Genomic DNA, 16,185 nt, shown 5'->3' with positions numbered 1-16,185 from the left:
GCAAGCCCCCTTGTGGGCCAGATGCAGAACAGAACTGCACAGCGGGAGAAGCTCTGGCCTGTAGGCCTGTGGGCTCCGGGTCTAGAGCACACAGTGATGGTTGGTTGTTTGGTTCCAGTGGAACTAAACTAAAAGAATTCCTTTTAAAGTGAGGAACGAAGCCAGGCTTTTGTAACTCTTTAATTGTGTTGTTTATACATTCTATATTCCTTTTTAATTTTTTTCAATTACAGTTGACATTCAGTATTATTTTGTATTAGTTTCAGGTTTATAGCATAGTAGTTGGAAAATAATTTGCTTTACAAAGTGTTCCCCCCAATATTTCCAGTACCCACCTGGCACCATACATAGTTATTACAATATTATTGACTACATTGCCTATGCTGTGCTTTACACCCCTGTGACTATTTTGTAAATACCAGTCTGTGCTTCTCAATCCCTTCAACCCATTGATACCTCACTTTTTGATTGAAGTCTTTTAAAGTATTTGTATTATAGTTATGGGTTTGTCAATTTCTCCTTACTTTCATTTTTTGCTTTAATGTTATTAGTCTGTATTCTGCTTCTCTTTTTTTTTTAGTTGAATGCTCATTTGTTTTCAATCTTTCGTGTTCTTAGACAAATACACTTAAGGCTATAGATTTTCCTCTACACACTGCTTAGTTACCTCCCTTAAGATTTGATGTGTGGTAGTTTTCACTCTTGGGCAATTTTGAATGTTGCATTTTTGCATGTGCTTTCCTTTTTTATATATGAGTTATTTAGGAGTATACTTTTAAGTTTCCAAAAATATCATTTTTCTTCTTATTATTCACTTCCAATTAATTTTTTTATTTTTATTTTTAATCCTCACCTGAGGATATTTTTGTCCATTGTTTTTTAAGAGAGAGTAGAAGGGAGAGAGAGAGAAACATGATGTGAGAGAGACATATCAACTAGTTGCCAGGGCCAGGATCGAGCCTGCAACTGAACCCGGGACCCTTCAGTCTGCAGGCCAACACTCTAACCACGGAGCCAAACTGGCTAGAGCATATTCACTTCCAATTTAATTAATTGCTTTCAGTCAGAGGATGTGTTCTCTTTGAAATGTGTTGAGACTTCCTTTGGGACATAGCCCAATGTCAGTGGCAGCAAATGTTCCACGTATTTGAAAAGAAAGTATATTCTGTCTTTTTGGGTTCAGGGTTCTACATATATTTACTACCTCAAGTTTGTTAAAGATCAAAAGGGGAAATTCAAAGATAGTTGAAGAAAAGAATAATAAAGATAAAAGCAGAATTAATTAAACTGATTAGTGTACATTAATAATTAATAATTAGTTAAAGATCTGAGGAAGGAAGATGTGGGCTGTCACAACTGAGGGTCTATTGGTTTAAAGTTGCCCCTTTGGCAGAGAAATAATGTTTTCTTCTCCTAAAACTTTTCTGAGGAAGAGCTATGAGGTTGAGGTCTTTGGGCATCAACCTGTGATTATTTAAAATTTTTTCTACTTATCCGTGTGTCTAGACTAGTTTCTTTTTTTGCCTGGTGGCCAGACCAAATAACGTATGAAGCCTTAAGGAAAAAGGAACATTTAACACCAACGCAAACACACACTGGCAGGAAGTGAAGGTTTAGCCACACTACCTCTCCCCATCATGAGATTCCTCTGAAAGTGAAAAAAAAGTCTGGGGACTTAGGTAAATTTATTATGCGTCCATGTTTTGTTGCAGTGATATATGAATGTTTATGGCCAAAACTGTCTCTTAAGCTAATAATCCTACATAGTGATTTTCTTTTCACTATATTTTTCTCTTGCTACTTCTCCATATGTGCTTAAACTAGTGCATAAACAATGTGCAGGCAGATTAGAGAAAATATACACCTAGACTCTTGGAACCATAAGACCCATATAAGCAAAACCAGAAATGAAAGAGAAGTTACTACAGGCATCATAGGTATACAAAGGACCATACTAGAATATTATGGACGACTATAAGGCACCAAATTCAATAACCTAAAAGAAATGGGTAAGTTCCTGGCAATGTATAACCTTCCTAGACTGAATCATAAAATAATGGAAAATCTAAATAGACTGTTCAACAGTGAGGAAATTTTAACAACCATCAAAAACCTCTCCAAGAGGTCCTGGTTGGTGTGTCTCAGTTGGTTGGAGGGTCATCCCGTACACAGAAGGGTCCCAGGTTCAATTTCCAGTTAGGTCACATACCTAGGTTGTGGGTTCAATCCCTCGTTGGGGTGCATAAGTGAGGCAACCAATCGATGTTTCTCTCTCACATCTATGTTTCTCTCTTTCTCCCTCTCACTTCCTCTCTGTCTAAAATCAATAAAAATATATCCTCTGGTGAGGTTTTAAAAAAAAAAAAAAGGCTTTCCCTTTGAAAGAAAACCAAACCCTCCCCAAAAGTAAAAGTCCAGGACCAGATGGCTTCACTAGTGAATTCTACCAAACATTCAAAGGAGAGTTGATACCTATCCTCCTCAAACTCTTCCAAAAAATTGAAGAAGAGGTAATACTTCCTAACACATTTTGTGAGGACAATATAACCCTGATACCAAAACCTGGCAAAGATAACACAAAAAACGAAAACTACAGACCAGTATCTCTGGTGAATACAAATTCAAAAATCCTAAACAAAATACTAGCAAATAAAATACAACAATACATTAAAAAAATAATACATCATGATCAAGTGGGGTTCATTCCAGAGACACAAGGATGGTTCAACATATGCAAATAGATCAATGTAATACAACACATTAACAAATAAAGGATAAAAATCATATGATCTTATCAACAGATGCAGAAAAAGCATTTGATAAGATACAACACCCATTTATGATTAAAACACTCAATAAAATTGGTATAAAAGGAAAGTACATCAATATAATAAAGGCCATATATGATAAACCCTCAGCCAATATCATACTCAATGGTGAAAAACCGAAAGCTCTCCTCTAAAATCAGGAGCAAAACAAGGATGCCCTCTCTCACCACTCTTATTCAACTTAGTTCTGGAAGTCCTAAGCAGAGCAATCAGACAAGAGAAATAATAGGCATTCAAATTGGGAATAAAGAAGTAAAAGTGTCACATTTTGTAGATGACATGATTCTGTATATAGAAAGCCCTACGGACTCCACCAAAAAACTATTAGAAACAATAAACAAATACAGTAAAGTTGCAGGATACAAAATCAGTGTAAAAAAATCCACTTTTTTGTATGCTATCAATGAAATTTCAGAAAAAGAAATGGAAAAAAACACACAATTCCTTTTGCAATTGCAACAAAAAGAATAAAATACCTAGGAATAAATTTAACAAAGGATGTGAAGGACCTATATATTAAAAACAACAAAGCATTATTAAAAGGGATTGAAAAAGACACAATGAAATGGAAAGATATTCCGTGTTCATGGATTGGAAGAATCAACACAGTTAAAAATGTCCATATAATCCAAAGCAATATACAGATTTAATGCAATCCCCATCAAAATCCTAATGTCATTTTTTAAAGAAATAAAACAAAAAAAAACACACATCAGATTTGTGTAGAACCACAAAAGACTCCCAATAGCTAAAGCAATCCTGAGAAAAAAGAACAAAGCCAGAGACATCACTCTCCCTGACCTCAAAGTATGCTATAAAGCTACAGTAAGCAAAACAGTATGGTACTGGCTAAACACAGACCAATGGAACAGAATTGAGAGTCATGAAGTAATAAGTTTTGAAATCAGTAAGTGTAAGTCTTACAACTTTTTTGTGTGTGTCTTTTTTTTCAAGGTTGTTTTGGCTATTTTTATTCCTGTGCAATTCCATATGAGTTTTAGGATCAGCTTTCCATTTCTGCAGAAAAGACTATTGGAATTTTTGGGGGAGTTATTGCCACCTTAATGTTAAATATTCCAGTCCATGAACATGAGATGTGTTTTCACTTATTTAGATCTTCTTTGGTTTCTTTCAACAATGTTTTATAGTTTTCAGTGTACAAGTATTGCACCACCTTTATTAAATTTATTTCTAGCCCTGGCTGATGTGGCTCAATTGGTTGGGCATCATCCCATGCACCAAAAGGTAGCTGGTTTGATTCCTGGTCTGGGCACATGCCTGGGTTTCAGGCTCAATTCTTGGTGGGGGGCATGCAGAAGGCAGCCAATCGATGTTTTGCTCTCACATCAATGTTTCTCTCTCCCTCTCCCTCTCCCTTCCTCTCTCTCAAAATCAATAAAAATATTTAGAAATTTATTTCTATATTTTATTCTGTTCAATGCTATGGCAAGTGGAACTGTTTTCTTAATTTAATTTTTGGCTTGCTCATTGCATGTGTTTGAAAATACAACTGACTTTTGTATGTTAATTTTGTATCCTGCATGTATGTTGAATTAATTTATTAGCTCTAATGGTGTTTTCTTTAGGGTTTTATATGTGTGTGTGTGTCATCTGTGAAATTGGATAATTTTACTTCTCCCTTTGCAATCTAGATGTCATTTATTTATTTTTCTTGCTCAATTGTTCTGACTAGAATATCTAGTATAATGTTGAATAGAAGTGGTGAAATCAGACACCTTGTCTTGTCTTGATCTTAAGGGGAAAGCTTTCAGCCTTTTATCATTAAATATAGCGATAGCTGTGAGCATTTATTTATTTTAAAACTTGTTTTGGACTCTGATTTTGAAGTCACCAAGTGAAACTGCACAATTTAGATACTTAAGTACATTCTCTGAAAGTCTACCAATCCCCAGAGATGATTACTATTCATATTTTGAAATTAACCTTTAAATGTCCTTAAATTTTTTTTTTCCAAAATATGACCTACTAGGTACTGTTTATATTACTAAAACAGGCAATAAAACCTGATGTCTTCTCTGTAGCATTTCAGATAATGGGAATTATCTTGGTTACCATTAATCTTGGAACCAAGCATTTTGAAATGTGGTTGATTATTTTAATGTGTGCTTTTTGTTTTAAATTGCAGATTGGTTTTGTCCTTTATCCCCCCAGTGGAGGTCCTGCATGGGATCTACTGGATCATGACAACATTATGTTTCTCACCATATGCTTTTGTTGGCATTATGCATTCACCTTTATCGTCATTGGAGTGATTTATGCTTTTGTCACCTGGTAAGTTAGTGAATTTTGTTCATGGAAGTTCTATTCCTTGGTATATGATCAACAAGACTTGATAGTACTGAGTTAAAGTTCAAAGGGAGATTTTATTCCTTAGCATTCCGCCAAACAGGGTAATATAGCAGAAATTTATCTACAAACACAGAATTTTCCAATAGAAAGAATGAATGCTGGCTTAAAGTTAGAATAGCTCAGCAGTGTCTCTGCTGTGCCTCTGACCTATGAATCGTCCTTCAACATACTCTTCTGTGCCTCCATGCCTTTGCAAATGTTCCTTCCTTTAATGAATGGTGCTCCCCACACCTGCAGCCCTCCATTTGCCTAGGTGTACATCAATTATAGCATTTCCCAAACTTGGTGTCATTTATTTTTTAAAGAATAGTTTACTGATTTTTAGAGAGAGAGGAAGGGAGAGGGAGAGAGAGTGAAACATCAATGAAAGAGAAACATTGATTAGCTGCCTCCTGCACTCCCCCTACTGGGGATTGAGCCCACAACCTGGGCATGTGCCCTTGACTGGGAATTGAACTGGCAACCTTTTGATGCACCAGATGATGCCCAATCAACTGAGCCACACCTGCCAGGGCTGGTGTCATTTAGTCTCCCTTAAATTTGAGTATCTGATTCATTTTACATTTACTCTGATATTTCTAAAAGTAAGATTCGTTTGAACAATACATCTTTTTACAAGGGCCCTGATACAATATCATGGGTGAAGAGCAATAGAGCTGATTGATAAGAACACATATTCCTGCTCTGCTCTTATAGCTGTATGACTTTGGGCAGATTATTTAACCACATTGAGTCTTAGTTTTGTTGTTTGCAAAATGGGGATAATAACAGAACTTAAATAAGATCATGTATTTAAACTGCTCAGGCCATAAAAAGAGCTCAAAGAAAGTTATTTGTGTTGTTCTTCTCTTTTTTCTTCTGTATCAAAAATGCATAAATATAGACCCTCTGGGGAGAGATGAATGATTTAAGTGCAATGCAATAAGTGAAAATAGTAGAAGAAGAAAGCACTATTGGAAATCAGAGGAGGCCTCCTCACAATTGAGAATTAAGCTGAAGTTTGAAGGATGAGTAGGACTAGAAGGGGGTGAACATGGGCCCTCTCTCCAAGGTAGCTAATGCCAAACCATAAGTGGATAGGCTGATCCTAACTACTAGGCACGCAGCCTCTAATACCTAATCCTTTAGACCTCAGCACTGATAGAAATGTTCTTTATCTGCAGCCTTCTTTATCATAGCCATGAGCTGCATGTTATTGAGCATGTTGACATGTTCCTAGTGTTGCATTCACTTTAATTAATTTAAATATCCATATTCATTGTGACCACCAGGTGGACAGTACACAACTAGCAGGTTCTCTAGATTCCTAAAATGTAGTAGCTGCTTTTGGTCCAGTGGAGTCTCAGCCCCCACCAAAATTAGCTTTCTACTCTTCTCTCTAGACTCAAGTCCCATGTCACCTCTCCTGCTCTGTGCTTCTTTGAGCTTCTGAAGCATCTTTGGTGTTGGTTTTCTGAGTAAGGAAACCATTCAGGAAAATGGCTCCCAGATGTATCTGCTAGGCTTTGGATCAGCCCACTTTGATCCATAGTTGCCTCTTCCTAGAGATCTAAGTGCTTTTGGTGCTTGGAAATTTTATCTTCTCATTGATTAATTTCTATGAGTCCTATTCCATTTCCCTAAAGCATGTGCATGAGCTGGTTGTTAAGGCTGGCTCTGCTATTGAGTGAATCTTGGCTTCTTCCTCTGTTGTTCTAGGCTGACATCTGGGCCTCATCTCCTTAGGGGCTGGGCAGCCTCCAAGACCAATGCCAACATTCAGGGAGCCTCTCTACTGCATGTCATCTCCTTTCCAGAGCCAAAAGAAGACTACGGTCTTTTCTTGTTTCAGAAATCTTCAGACCTCTCATGACTCATAACCACTTACAGTTCTCTGGAAACCAGAAACTCCATGTTTATTTTTTCAACCTGTCTCCCCTCCCTTTAACCTTTTGACCACGCAGTTCCCTCTACCTGGCATATCAAAATAAATGCCTATCCCCTCTACAAAACTTCTGTGATTATCCTAGCCCTTGCTTATCTTCCTTCATGAGTTTTTATAACATTTTAGTCTCTACCACTCATTTTAACAATTGTGATCTATCATGTGATATTTGGGCGTAGCTCATGTTAGTCTTATCTGTTAGTGTTAGATAGTGTTGCCTTGAGCAAAAGACCCTTTTCATATTTCTCACAGCTCTTGGAACACTGTCAAGCATATAGTAGGTACTCAACAAACACTTAATCTGTTTTAATAGATCTATTTCAGAGTTACTTGAATATATGCTTCATTTGTTTGGAAATCATGTTTTATATGCTTTTAAGTTTTGTTCTCATGTTGCTCTTGAAAATATAAGACGAGCTCATGTTCTGACATATTTTTATATGAACTTAAGCAATAGCTTAAAAAATGTCATGAATAGTCAGTACTGACTTGCAGTGATGTCACATGGCAAGCTAATTCAGTCCTGTGGTGACGAGGAGCTTTGAAAATCTTGTCAGGGTTTGACTGTTGAGTGGTTTATGATTCAGTGATAGGTGGTGGATTTTTCAGGACATTGTATCAGAATTTGTTTGACATAACACAAAAATCACCATGGAAGTGTTGTAGGCAGTGGGAACGGCACCAGGTGTTAGACTCATGGGGTCAGTTAGGACCTGGATTCAGCAACCTCGGTACATGAGTTCTGGTTAGGAAAGAATTCAGAGCCAAGACTCAAACTATAAGAGAACATTTATTTGGCAAATCACAGAGGTGGAAGAAGTAATTCATAGAATAAATCGGCTTAGGAAACAAGTTATAGAGGCAAAGAAAGGGCCCTTGGAGATTGGGAGTGAGGAAGGTAATGGTAATCTCCAAGCAGGAGGGGAGGTTGAAGGGGAAGGGAAAGGTGCAGGCATGCTCCCAGGAGTGAGTGTGCTGGATCCTCCATCCTATAGATTTTAAGGATAGAGATTTTAGGAGAGCACCCAGGGGAAGATCTCAATAGAATATTCAGCAGCTTTCCAAGTGTGTTCTTTCAAGGTCTCTCTAGGTCTCCACTGATTGATTGGTTGGTGCCAGGGCAAGGGGTCTTTATTCAATGCAGCTGGTCCTGAGGTCAGCCTGTGGGGTTGTTTGTCTGGTTTTGCTGCTTTTTTGGGCCTGGAGCTGAAATATAACTGAGGCCTAAATATTATCTCTAGGGAGGAAAGGTCAGGGGGTCCAAACCACATGATTAACAATATGCTAGGGGAGAAAAGGTCACCCTGGGGGTGAGGTCCCGCCCTACAATTGTCCTTTTCTAGGCATCCAGGACTTTCCACCCTGGTGACCTTCTGTACTTGGCCCATCGTTTTTACTCTGCTCATGTCCGTCTAACTGCCTACCACAGAAACGAAATGAAGTTATGGAACCACTGCCCCCCAAATCTCTGAAAAATGAAGCTGTTTTCCAGAAAAACTTCTCAGTTTTCCAGAAAAATGGTTCAAAGATTGCCTCATCCAATTCCATGCTTGCAATCTTGATTATGACAGCTCATAGGAGAAACCTATCTGTTTGGAAATCTTATTACTTTTTACTGAATTTCATATTTAAACACCTCTGTTACACAGAACTATTTCAAAAGCTCTTCTCTATGGGTTGAAAAATATTACCATTTTCGGGTTGGTTTTCCAAGCAATGATTCATGTGAGCCATTTTGAAGAACAAAATAGAGATGACAAAATTCCAGGCATATGATGATTTGCCTTCCAGAAGTTTGATTTCCCGATAAACTCTGGAAGTACACCCAGAGTCTCAGCTCTGTTCTTTCCCATATTAATTGAGGAGAACATATGCAAAGAAAAGCCCAGACACACCTTGACCTTATTTCCCTGGATTTGCGTCATTCCAGGAACTAGTAATTATTTGCATTTCCTTTTCTTACTCCATCCCTCAATCTGTATCCAGTGGCCATTTCTGCATGTGCCAATACCTAGAGCTACAAGGTGCAGATAGAGCCTGTTTAAAGCATCTGAAAATTCATCTTCACAGCTTGTAGCAACAGCAGATACAATCCAGAGAGGAGGAAGGGGGAACAGGAGAAACCACTAGGGTCTGTGTTAACAATTTGTAATAAGCAGCCATGTCTTTGTTTTATTTTCCACAAAAGTAATCAGGAATAAATCTAAGAATAAAGTAACAAATTAATCCATTTCATTTAGCATGCATTGAAGTTGTACAATGTGGAAGTACCTGTGTGGAGCCCTAGCCGGTTTGGCTCAGTGGTTAGAGTGTCGGCCCGCAGACTGAAAAGTCTTGGGTTCGATTCTGGCCAAGGGCACACACATACCTCGGTTGCACGCAAAGCAATGGAAAAAATATCCTTAGGTGAGGACAGAAAAAAAAAAGAAAGAAAAGAAATAACTGTGTGGGTTTTAAAAAGTGACACAAACGCTGTCCCAGACTTTAACATGAAAGTATAAGACTTATGAGAACTATGCCTTGAGGAACTGAGGACATTGGAAGCAGCAAAGCAGCATCAATTGTCAATTAATAATTAAGACAAGTGATTTTGAGTTTTCCTTGGCTCTTGGTGAGTCAATAGATGTTACTGAACACTGCTCAGTTGTTGTTATGTATTGGAAGAGTTAGTGCTGAGTGGGAAGTGACTGAAGAATTATGAATTATCTATGAACAGGTGAGTGATATGAACTCCTGGTAGATGGCTCCAAAGGCTATTGATTTATCAAATGTGTATTGAGCCACTATTATATGCCAGACATTGTTCTAGACTCTGGCTGGGGTTAGGGCAGTAAATAAGATGAGGTCTCAGCTCTTATGAACCTTATATTATAGTGGGATCCAGAGCACAAGTAAAGACAATGCATATTGATAGAGGTAGGCCAGACCTTCATTGGGAGAAGAAGAAAGGCAGAAAATAAGGGTAAAAATGCAGACAGACTGGGAGTTTTTCATAAAACTAGAATGATTTTGATGATTCGTTTTATCAGGTTTGTTTGCATATTCCTATGTATTTCTGGAAGTTAACTATATTTTATTGATATGGTCACAGTACAACATTTTTACAAACAATCATGCACAGAAAAAACTTTTTCTAATTCTTACTAACATCAGAGAAGGGGAGAGCCTGCTGAGTTTCTGCTGCTAAAAAGCTTAGCATCTTCCAATGTCAAAAATTATCATTGCTGCTTCCCCCCATCCGATAGATTCTATTAATCTACGAAAACAGTCACAAGGATAGAGTGCACTTCTTCTAACTTCTTAATTCATCATGGACCATCACATGCAGTGGAGCAGCCTGTGGCTTGCACAAAAGCAGCTCTCTGAAGGCACCAATAGGGGCCGCAATACAGCCCAGATTTGACGTGGGGAAGGAGATGCCTTTGTGCACTTCCTTTCAGAAGAGGGCTCCTACTTAGAATACACAGCTAGGTGCGGACTTGGAAAAGCTCGGCTGAGCTTGGTTTCATCTGAGCTTCCTACAGCCCAGAGGTTGTCTTGTTTGTTTTAGAAATGATAAAAGTTATGAATAATTAGGCATCTTCTGATGCCTAATCAAATAATCATGTTATGCATTCAAAAGCGACATTGAATCTGTTTACTTATTTTACCCTAATTTAATCCACAAAAAATTTTCAGGTATATCCAAAGACAAATTAAAAGTGATATTCTCTTTTGGGGTACTTCTCCCACTTGCACAAAAAATTTGGAGTTTGTTGAATTATAAATATGTACTGCTCTGGGCTTTTAATCTTAAACACCATAACCTGAGATGCCTTTCATTCTCCTCAGGTTGGTTAAATCTCGACTTAACAGGTTCTGCCCCTCAGAAGTTGGACTCCTGAAAAATGTTGAACGAGAACAAGAATCAGAAGAAGAGATGTGATTTTGATGGGCATCTTGTCTTTCTGGATGAACTTTTCTTTTTCTTTTTTTTTTTTTTGCATTGTTTTTGTTTCTTGACCTTTTGTTTGGCTGAGGATGATTCTTCCTGAGGTATATTGGACATATTTTGACTTCTGTTAAAGTATTTGAATTTTAATGTTTTATTTTAGGTTTGAAAATACTTCAGATGATAAGTTCATTTTACACATCAGACTTGGTCTTCAGGACCTGGAGTGACTCTTCCCAGGTCACCTCAAGTCTGATGCTCGTACTATGAAAAGCATTTGTGTGTTTTTTTGCCTTATAGATATGCTCAAGGTTCCTGGGCTTACTACCATTTGTACTTGTTAAACATGGAACTACACTTGTTTATCTTGTTGTTGCAATGAGAAATAAATGAATACGTGGACCTTGGTTCAGATACCCCAAATCGTTGTTTTTCAAATGCACCCCCCCCCTTTACATCATGAAGAGAAAACTGTGTGACACCAAAATTCTTTTTTTGATGAGACTTGTCTTTCTGTAACACCTAATTTCTCCTCTGGGAAAAGTGAACCAGAGTCATCCTGAACTAGACACTCTTTGGGAGACGATAAAAGGGATGATCCCTAGAACATATGGTCGCAAAGCCATAAGAGACTGGGAAAGGAGAGTCGTGATATTATCTATAGAGTAAAAAGTCATCAATAGCATAACATGGCCACCATCCCATCCCATCTGCTGAAATAGCTGAAGGGTTAAAATAAGGAATAGCTTTTATGGAATATCTGGGTAAAACGTCAGAGCCCTCACATGGTCTGTGGGCTAAGTAAACCCCAGTGGAAAGTCAAGAAATCTTGTTTCTAATTCTGGCTCTACCATTAACCAACCAGCCTCTAGGGCTTGAGCAATCACCATGTCCTTCTCTTTAAAGTAAGGGAATTGAATTGGATGAATCATGGGGCCCTTTCTGAATGCCACATGTTATAAATATAGAGTCTCTGAGACAAACCTGAAGCATGGAGATAGCTAATTTTTTACAATGTTAGTCGACGGCCAGTTTCTGCCATGACAGAAAGGGTAAGGAGGGCTCCAGGAATCCTTGAGGGGTGACTCAAATATGGAGGAAAAGAGGCAGTCTAGCGGGCAGCTGGAAGTGAAATGTGGGCAGTTAAATCCTTTGGGCTCCCTGCCATCCCAGAAGCACTGACAAATCCAGGAGGCTGTCCTGGTCTGGTATGATTACAGTGACACTGAAGAGGAAGGTGAGTGCATTGTTTAGGCCAAAGAACTGGATACATTCTTTTTTTTTTTTTTTTTTTAGATTAATTTGACTCAGTTATTTTTATTTTCCCTTTTAACTAGCAAATGTTTCTTCTGCTTAAATTATTAGTTTAGAAAAGTGATGAGAAAGATGTGCTATCTTTGTTCCGCAGGAAAGCATTTAGGAAGGTCTATACAATGCAGTATAGAGGGTGATCATCTCCTATAGCTCACTGTATATCCTATTGTTCTGAGTGTATCAATGAAATAACTAAAGATGTAAAGGTTATTAAATGAATAAATAATTTCGGACATTTGGTATTTTTTCTATACACATTAGCTTTTCTATTCACAAGTTTTCAGGCACATGTACTTATTATGTTTTAAATATATATCTTTATTGATTTCAGAGAGCTGAAGGGAGAGGGAGAGATAGAAACATCAATGATGAGAGTCATTGATCGGCTGCCTCTTGCACACCCCCTACTGGGGATTGAGCCTGAAACCCAGGCATGTGCCCTGACAGGGAATTGAAGGCGATCTCCTGGATCGTAGATCGATGGTCAACAGCCGAGCCAAGCTGGCCAGGCAGACACATTTATTTTTTAATGTAAGGGTTGAAAACAATTGATGTGGATGCCTAAACGTTGATCTTGAACAATGCAATAAAACCAACTGCAGTTCTGGCAGATGAAAGGCGCACATGCCGAGGTCCTCAGGTAATCGTGGCCTTCTGCCCCACATGTGTCCTGTATCTCAGGGGTCTTTTCTAGTGTAGCAAGTTTCTGTGACTTTGGTAACTTTGTGTTTCAAAAGAGTCAGCCATCCAAAAGGTGAAGGGATTAAGAAGTATAGATTGGTAGTTACAGAATAGTCATGGGTATGTAAGGTACAGCATAGGGAATATAGGCAAATATATTGTAATAACTATATATGGTGTCAGATGGGTACTAGATTTACCGAGGTAACCGCTTCATAAGTTATATAAATGTCTAATCAAGGGGTTGTACATCCGAAACATATAATATTGTATGTCAGCTACAATTTAAAAATAAAGAAAGAGAAGGGGAAGGGGGAGAGTGAGCCATCAGCGGCAGTTACAATGAAAATGGCATTGCTGGCATCTAGGCCTGAGCAGGAACTCTAGAAATAATTATCATGAAGCAGATTAAGGCTGGAATTTTGAGAACTGATAAATGCAAATATTCCAACAGTCTTTATGAAAGAGAAGAAGTGTTCATTCCTCCATACTCTGCACCGAGAGAATAGAGTGAGATGCACCCCAGTGAGTTCTCAGAAGAGGAACATTTGGTTCAGGTCTAAGTCCACAGTCTGGGGCTTTCTGCCTCTAGTCCCTGAAGTCAATAAAGTTGAACACCATTATTGTAATTTTATGGAAGCCTTCACAAAGGAAGGGGCCGGGGAAGGGTGACTTCCCTTACTTTTATTTGTATTTTATCTCAACTTTTCCAAAAATCTGGGGTCTCAGTTCCTAAACTTTCCCAGTCCCACTGTTGGGGATATCTCTTACTTCCTTTGCTTGCATTTGATTGTGTTTAAAAGTAAAGAAACTATTTATATAACTCAGTGCAAAATTATGATTGGCTGTTGATGTCATACCAACTCCTCAGTGATTTCTGTAACCTGCAATCTCCTTTGCTTGGGAAACTCCAGCCTCTGATTGCGTTAGCTTCCAGCTCATTGTTGAAATGGGAGGTTGGGTCACAGCCATCTGGACGTACTCCTATCATCATTTCGTCACAATAGGGCTTATTAATCAAGGTTGTATTCTCAATAAGGTAGTGCAAGTGTCACTGTGGACCACAGGAACAATGAAAATAAAAGCTGTGAAGTGAGTTCTTCCAAAACGCAGGAAGTCAATAGATAGAAAGTATAAAAGTTCTTATGCATAGAGAATAGATTTAGAAATTCTATGTTCTGACGAATGTGAATTCCAGATGGAGAAAACTGACACAGTAGATAGAGGACAAGCATGAAATGATAGAAAAGAGCTTTCCCTAAATTAATAGCAGTAAAGGAAGATTTTCGCTTTAAGCTTGGCAAGACATGGAGTGAATAGAATGACTGGGTTTCTGGGCTAAACTAGTAAAAATGAAAAAACTTAATTTTTTCTTATAGTTTTAAGTTCAATTTATGACTATTATGATTCCATTTTTAATTCTAACAAGTTCTAAAACTCAATTTTAAGGATACTTTAATGTTCAGGCACAATTTTAAACTTAATTAGACTTCCCTTTAAACATCTTAAATTGCATTTGTGAATTAAATATTTTTGATAGCCTTCTTTTTTTAAATATACTTTTTTGTCACACTTTCTAAAAAAAATGTTTTTATTGATTTCAGAGAGAGGAAGGGAGAGGGAGAGAGAGATAGAAACATCAATGAGAAACGTTGATTGGCTGCCTCCTGCATGCGTCCCCACTGCTGGAGATAGAGCCCACAACCTGGGCATGCGCCCTGGACTGGGAATCGAACCCGCAACCTCCTAGTGCACCTGGGGACACTCAACCAACTGAGCCACACTGGCTGGGCTGATATCCTTCTTAATCCTTCAATTAACTGACAATCTTCCTAAATTAAGTTATTCTCATAAATCTAATTTATTAAACTTAAAAATATGATGACCCTTAAGTTTTCTTGAATGTTTCGATACTGTGTATAAACTTAGTAAAAATTCATCTTAACATCATAAGCCTAAATTTGTTACTCAATCGAATATTTGTAAATGGGATTTCTAATCTGCATAGGCAAGATCATTAAAAAAATTATTGTTAGGGTTTGGGCCCGTGAGACGGGATGTGAAAGATTTCACAACTAAAACAAGAGATGCAGAAAGAAACTTTATTGTACTTTCTCTGACAAGGGAAAGGACCAGTGTATTGCTAAGCAGTGCAAGGGCTAGAAACAAAGGGCTGGCCTGGCATTTTAAGCAGGTAGGTTGCTAGGGGACAAGGAAGGGAGGGGTCTGGGTTGTCTTGAAGTTGAGCAGATACCAGGGAGGTTGTCTTGAAAAGTTACACTTTGTTTGTTTTCCAGGAGACAGTCTGGCAGAAGTCCTAGGGAGGTGTCTTATCAGTATTTTTCCCAAGCCTGTAAAACATGCTTAGACCAAAAGTTATGAAGAGTTTAAAAGAGACTTGTTGGAAGGGGAAGGGGAAGGGAACTTTCTACTAACTAGACTCCTTGGTGTGAATTATCCCCGAGTTGTGAAAACAGCAGAGGGGAGGGGGGAATGCAAGAATGTAGCCTTGAGAGGAGCTTATCTTGTCTGCAGTTAGAACAGAGTGACTGTTTGAATCAGAAGAGCTAACAATCTTGGGGTTTAATGACCAGGTGCTTCTCATAAACTGTGGAAGGCCACAGCAAAGAAAAAGAAAGGCCTTTTATTCTGGCATTACAATTATAAATACCTAAAATTCTAAACATGTTCCTCAACACAAAATAACATTATAGTTTTGATTCTCTTAAACATTTCTGTACATTTATTTCTAAGTCACTCCATTTTAAAACAGATGTACTGTTAAGGAAATTATTCATTTATGCCAGGCAGTTTTGGGGAACACCGAGTCTGCTGGTTGAGATACTGGGCTCTGATATTGAAGGGGACAGGATTCTTGACAGTGACCCTAATGGCGCATGCTGAATCCTGCTATTTATAGTCACTACATCAAACCCTCCACACCAGTTGTCTCCCAGCCATCTATAGGTGTCTTCCTGAGCTGCAGTCATACGTTAAACGATCTCTTTTCTTCCTACTCATGAGAATCTGCAACCCCCACCCAGGCTGTCCTGTCACCTGGTATGATTTCATTATTATTTGGCTCTTACGACATTTAAATATATTTCCTTCTAAGTGTAAAGACTTCTGGACTTGAT

At 38.2% G+C, this 16,185-nt stretch overlaps 1 protein-coding gene across 4 annotated transcripts in view; it reads left to right on the top strand.

Moving 5' to 3' along the window:
* Positions 1 to 11,460, top strand: part of TMEM45A (transmembrane protein 45A) — a 74,353-nt gene extending 62,893 nt beyond the window's left edge. For all 4 annotated transcript variants that reach the window (XM_016199706.2, XM_016199705.2, XM_016199708.2 and 1 more), the window contains exons 5-6: positions 4,975 to 5,120; positions 10,954 to 11,460. In XM_016199706.2, the coding sequence (XP_016055192.2) occupies positions 4,975 to 5,120; positions 10,954 to 11,047 (240 nt within the window). In that variant the 3' untranslated portion in view covers positions 11,048 to 11,460. The remainder of the gene's footprint in view (positions 1 to 4,974; positions 5,121 to 10,953) is intronic.
* The last annotated feature ends 4,725 nt before the right edge of the window (positions 11,461 to 16,185 follow it).

Source organism: Miniopterus natalensis, chromosome 6, assembly GCF_054644295.1.
Source record: "Miniopterus natalensis isolate mMinNat1 chromosome 6, mMinNat1.hap1, whole genome shotgun sequence".
Classification (NCBI taxonomy): Eukaryota; Metazoa; Chordata; class Mammalia; order Chiroptera; family Miniopteridae; genus Miniopterus; species Miniopterus natalensis.
The sequence above is the reverse complement of the archived record's forward strand: the minus strand, read 5'-3'. Positions and strand labels throughout refer to the sequence as shown.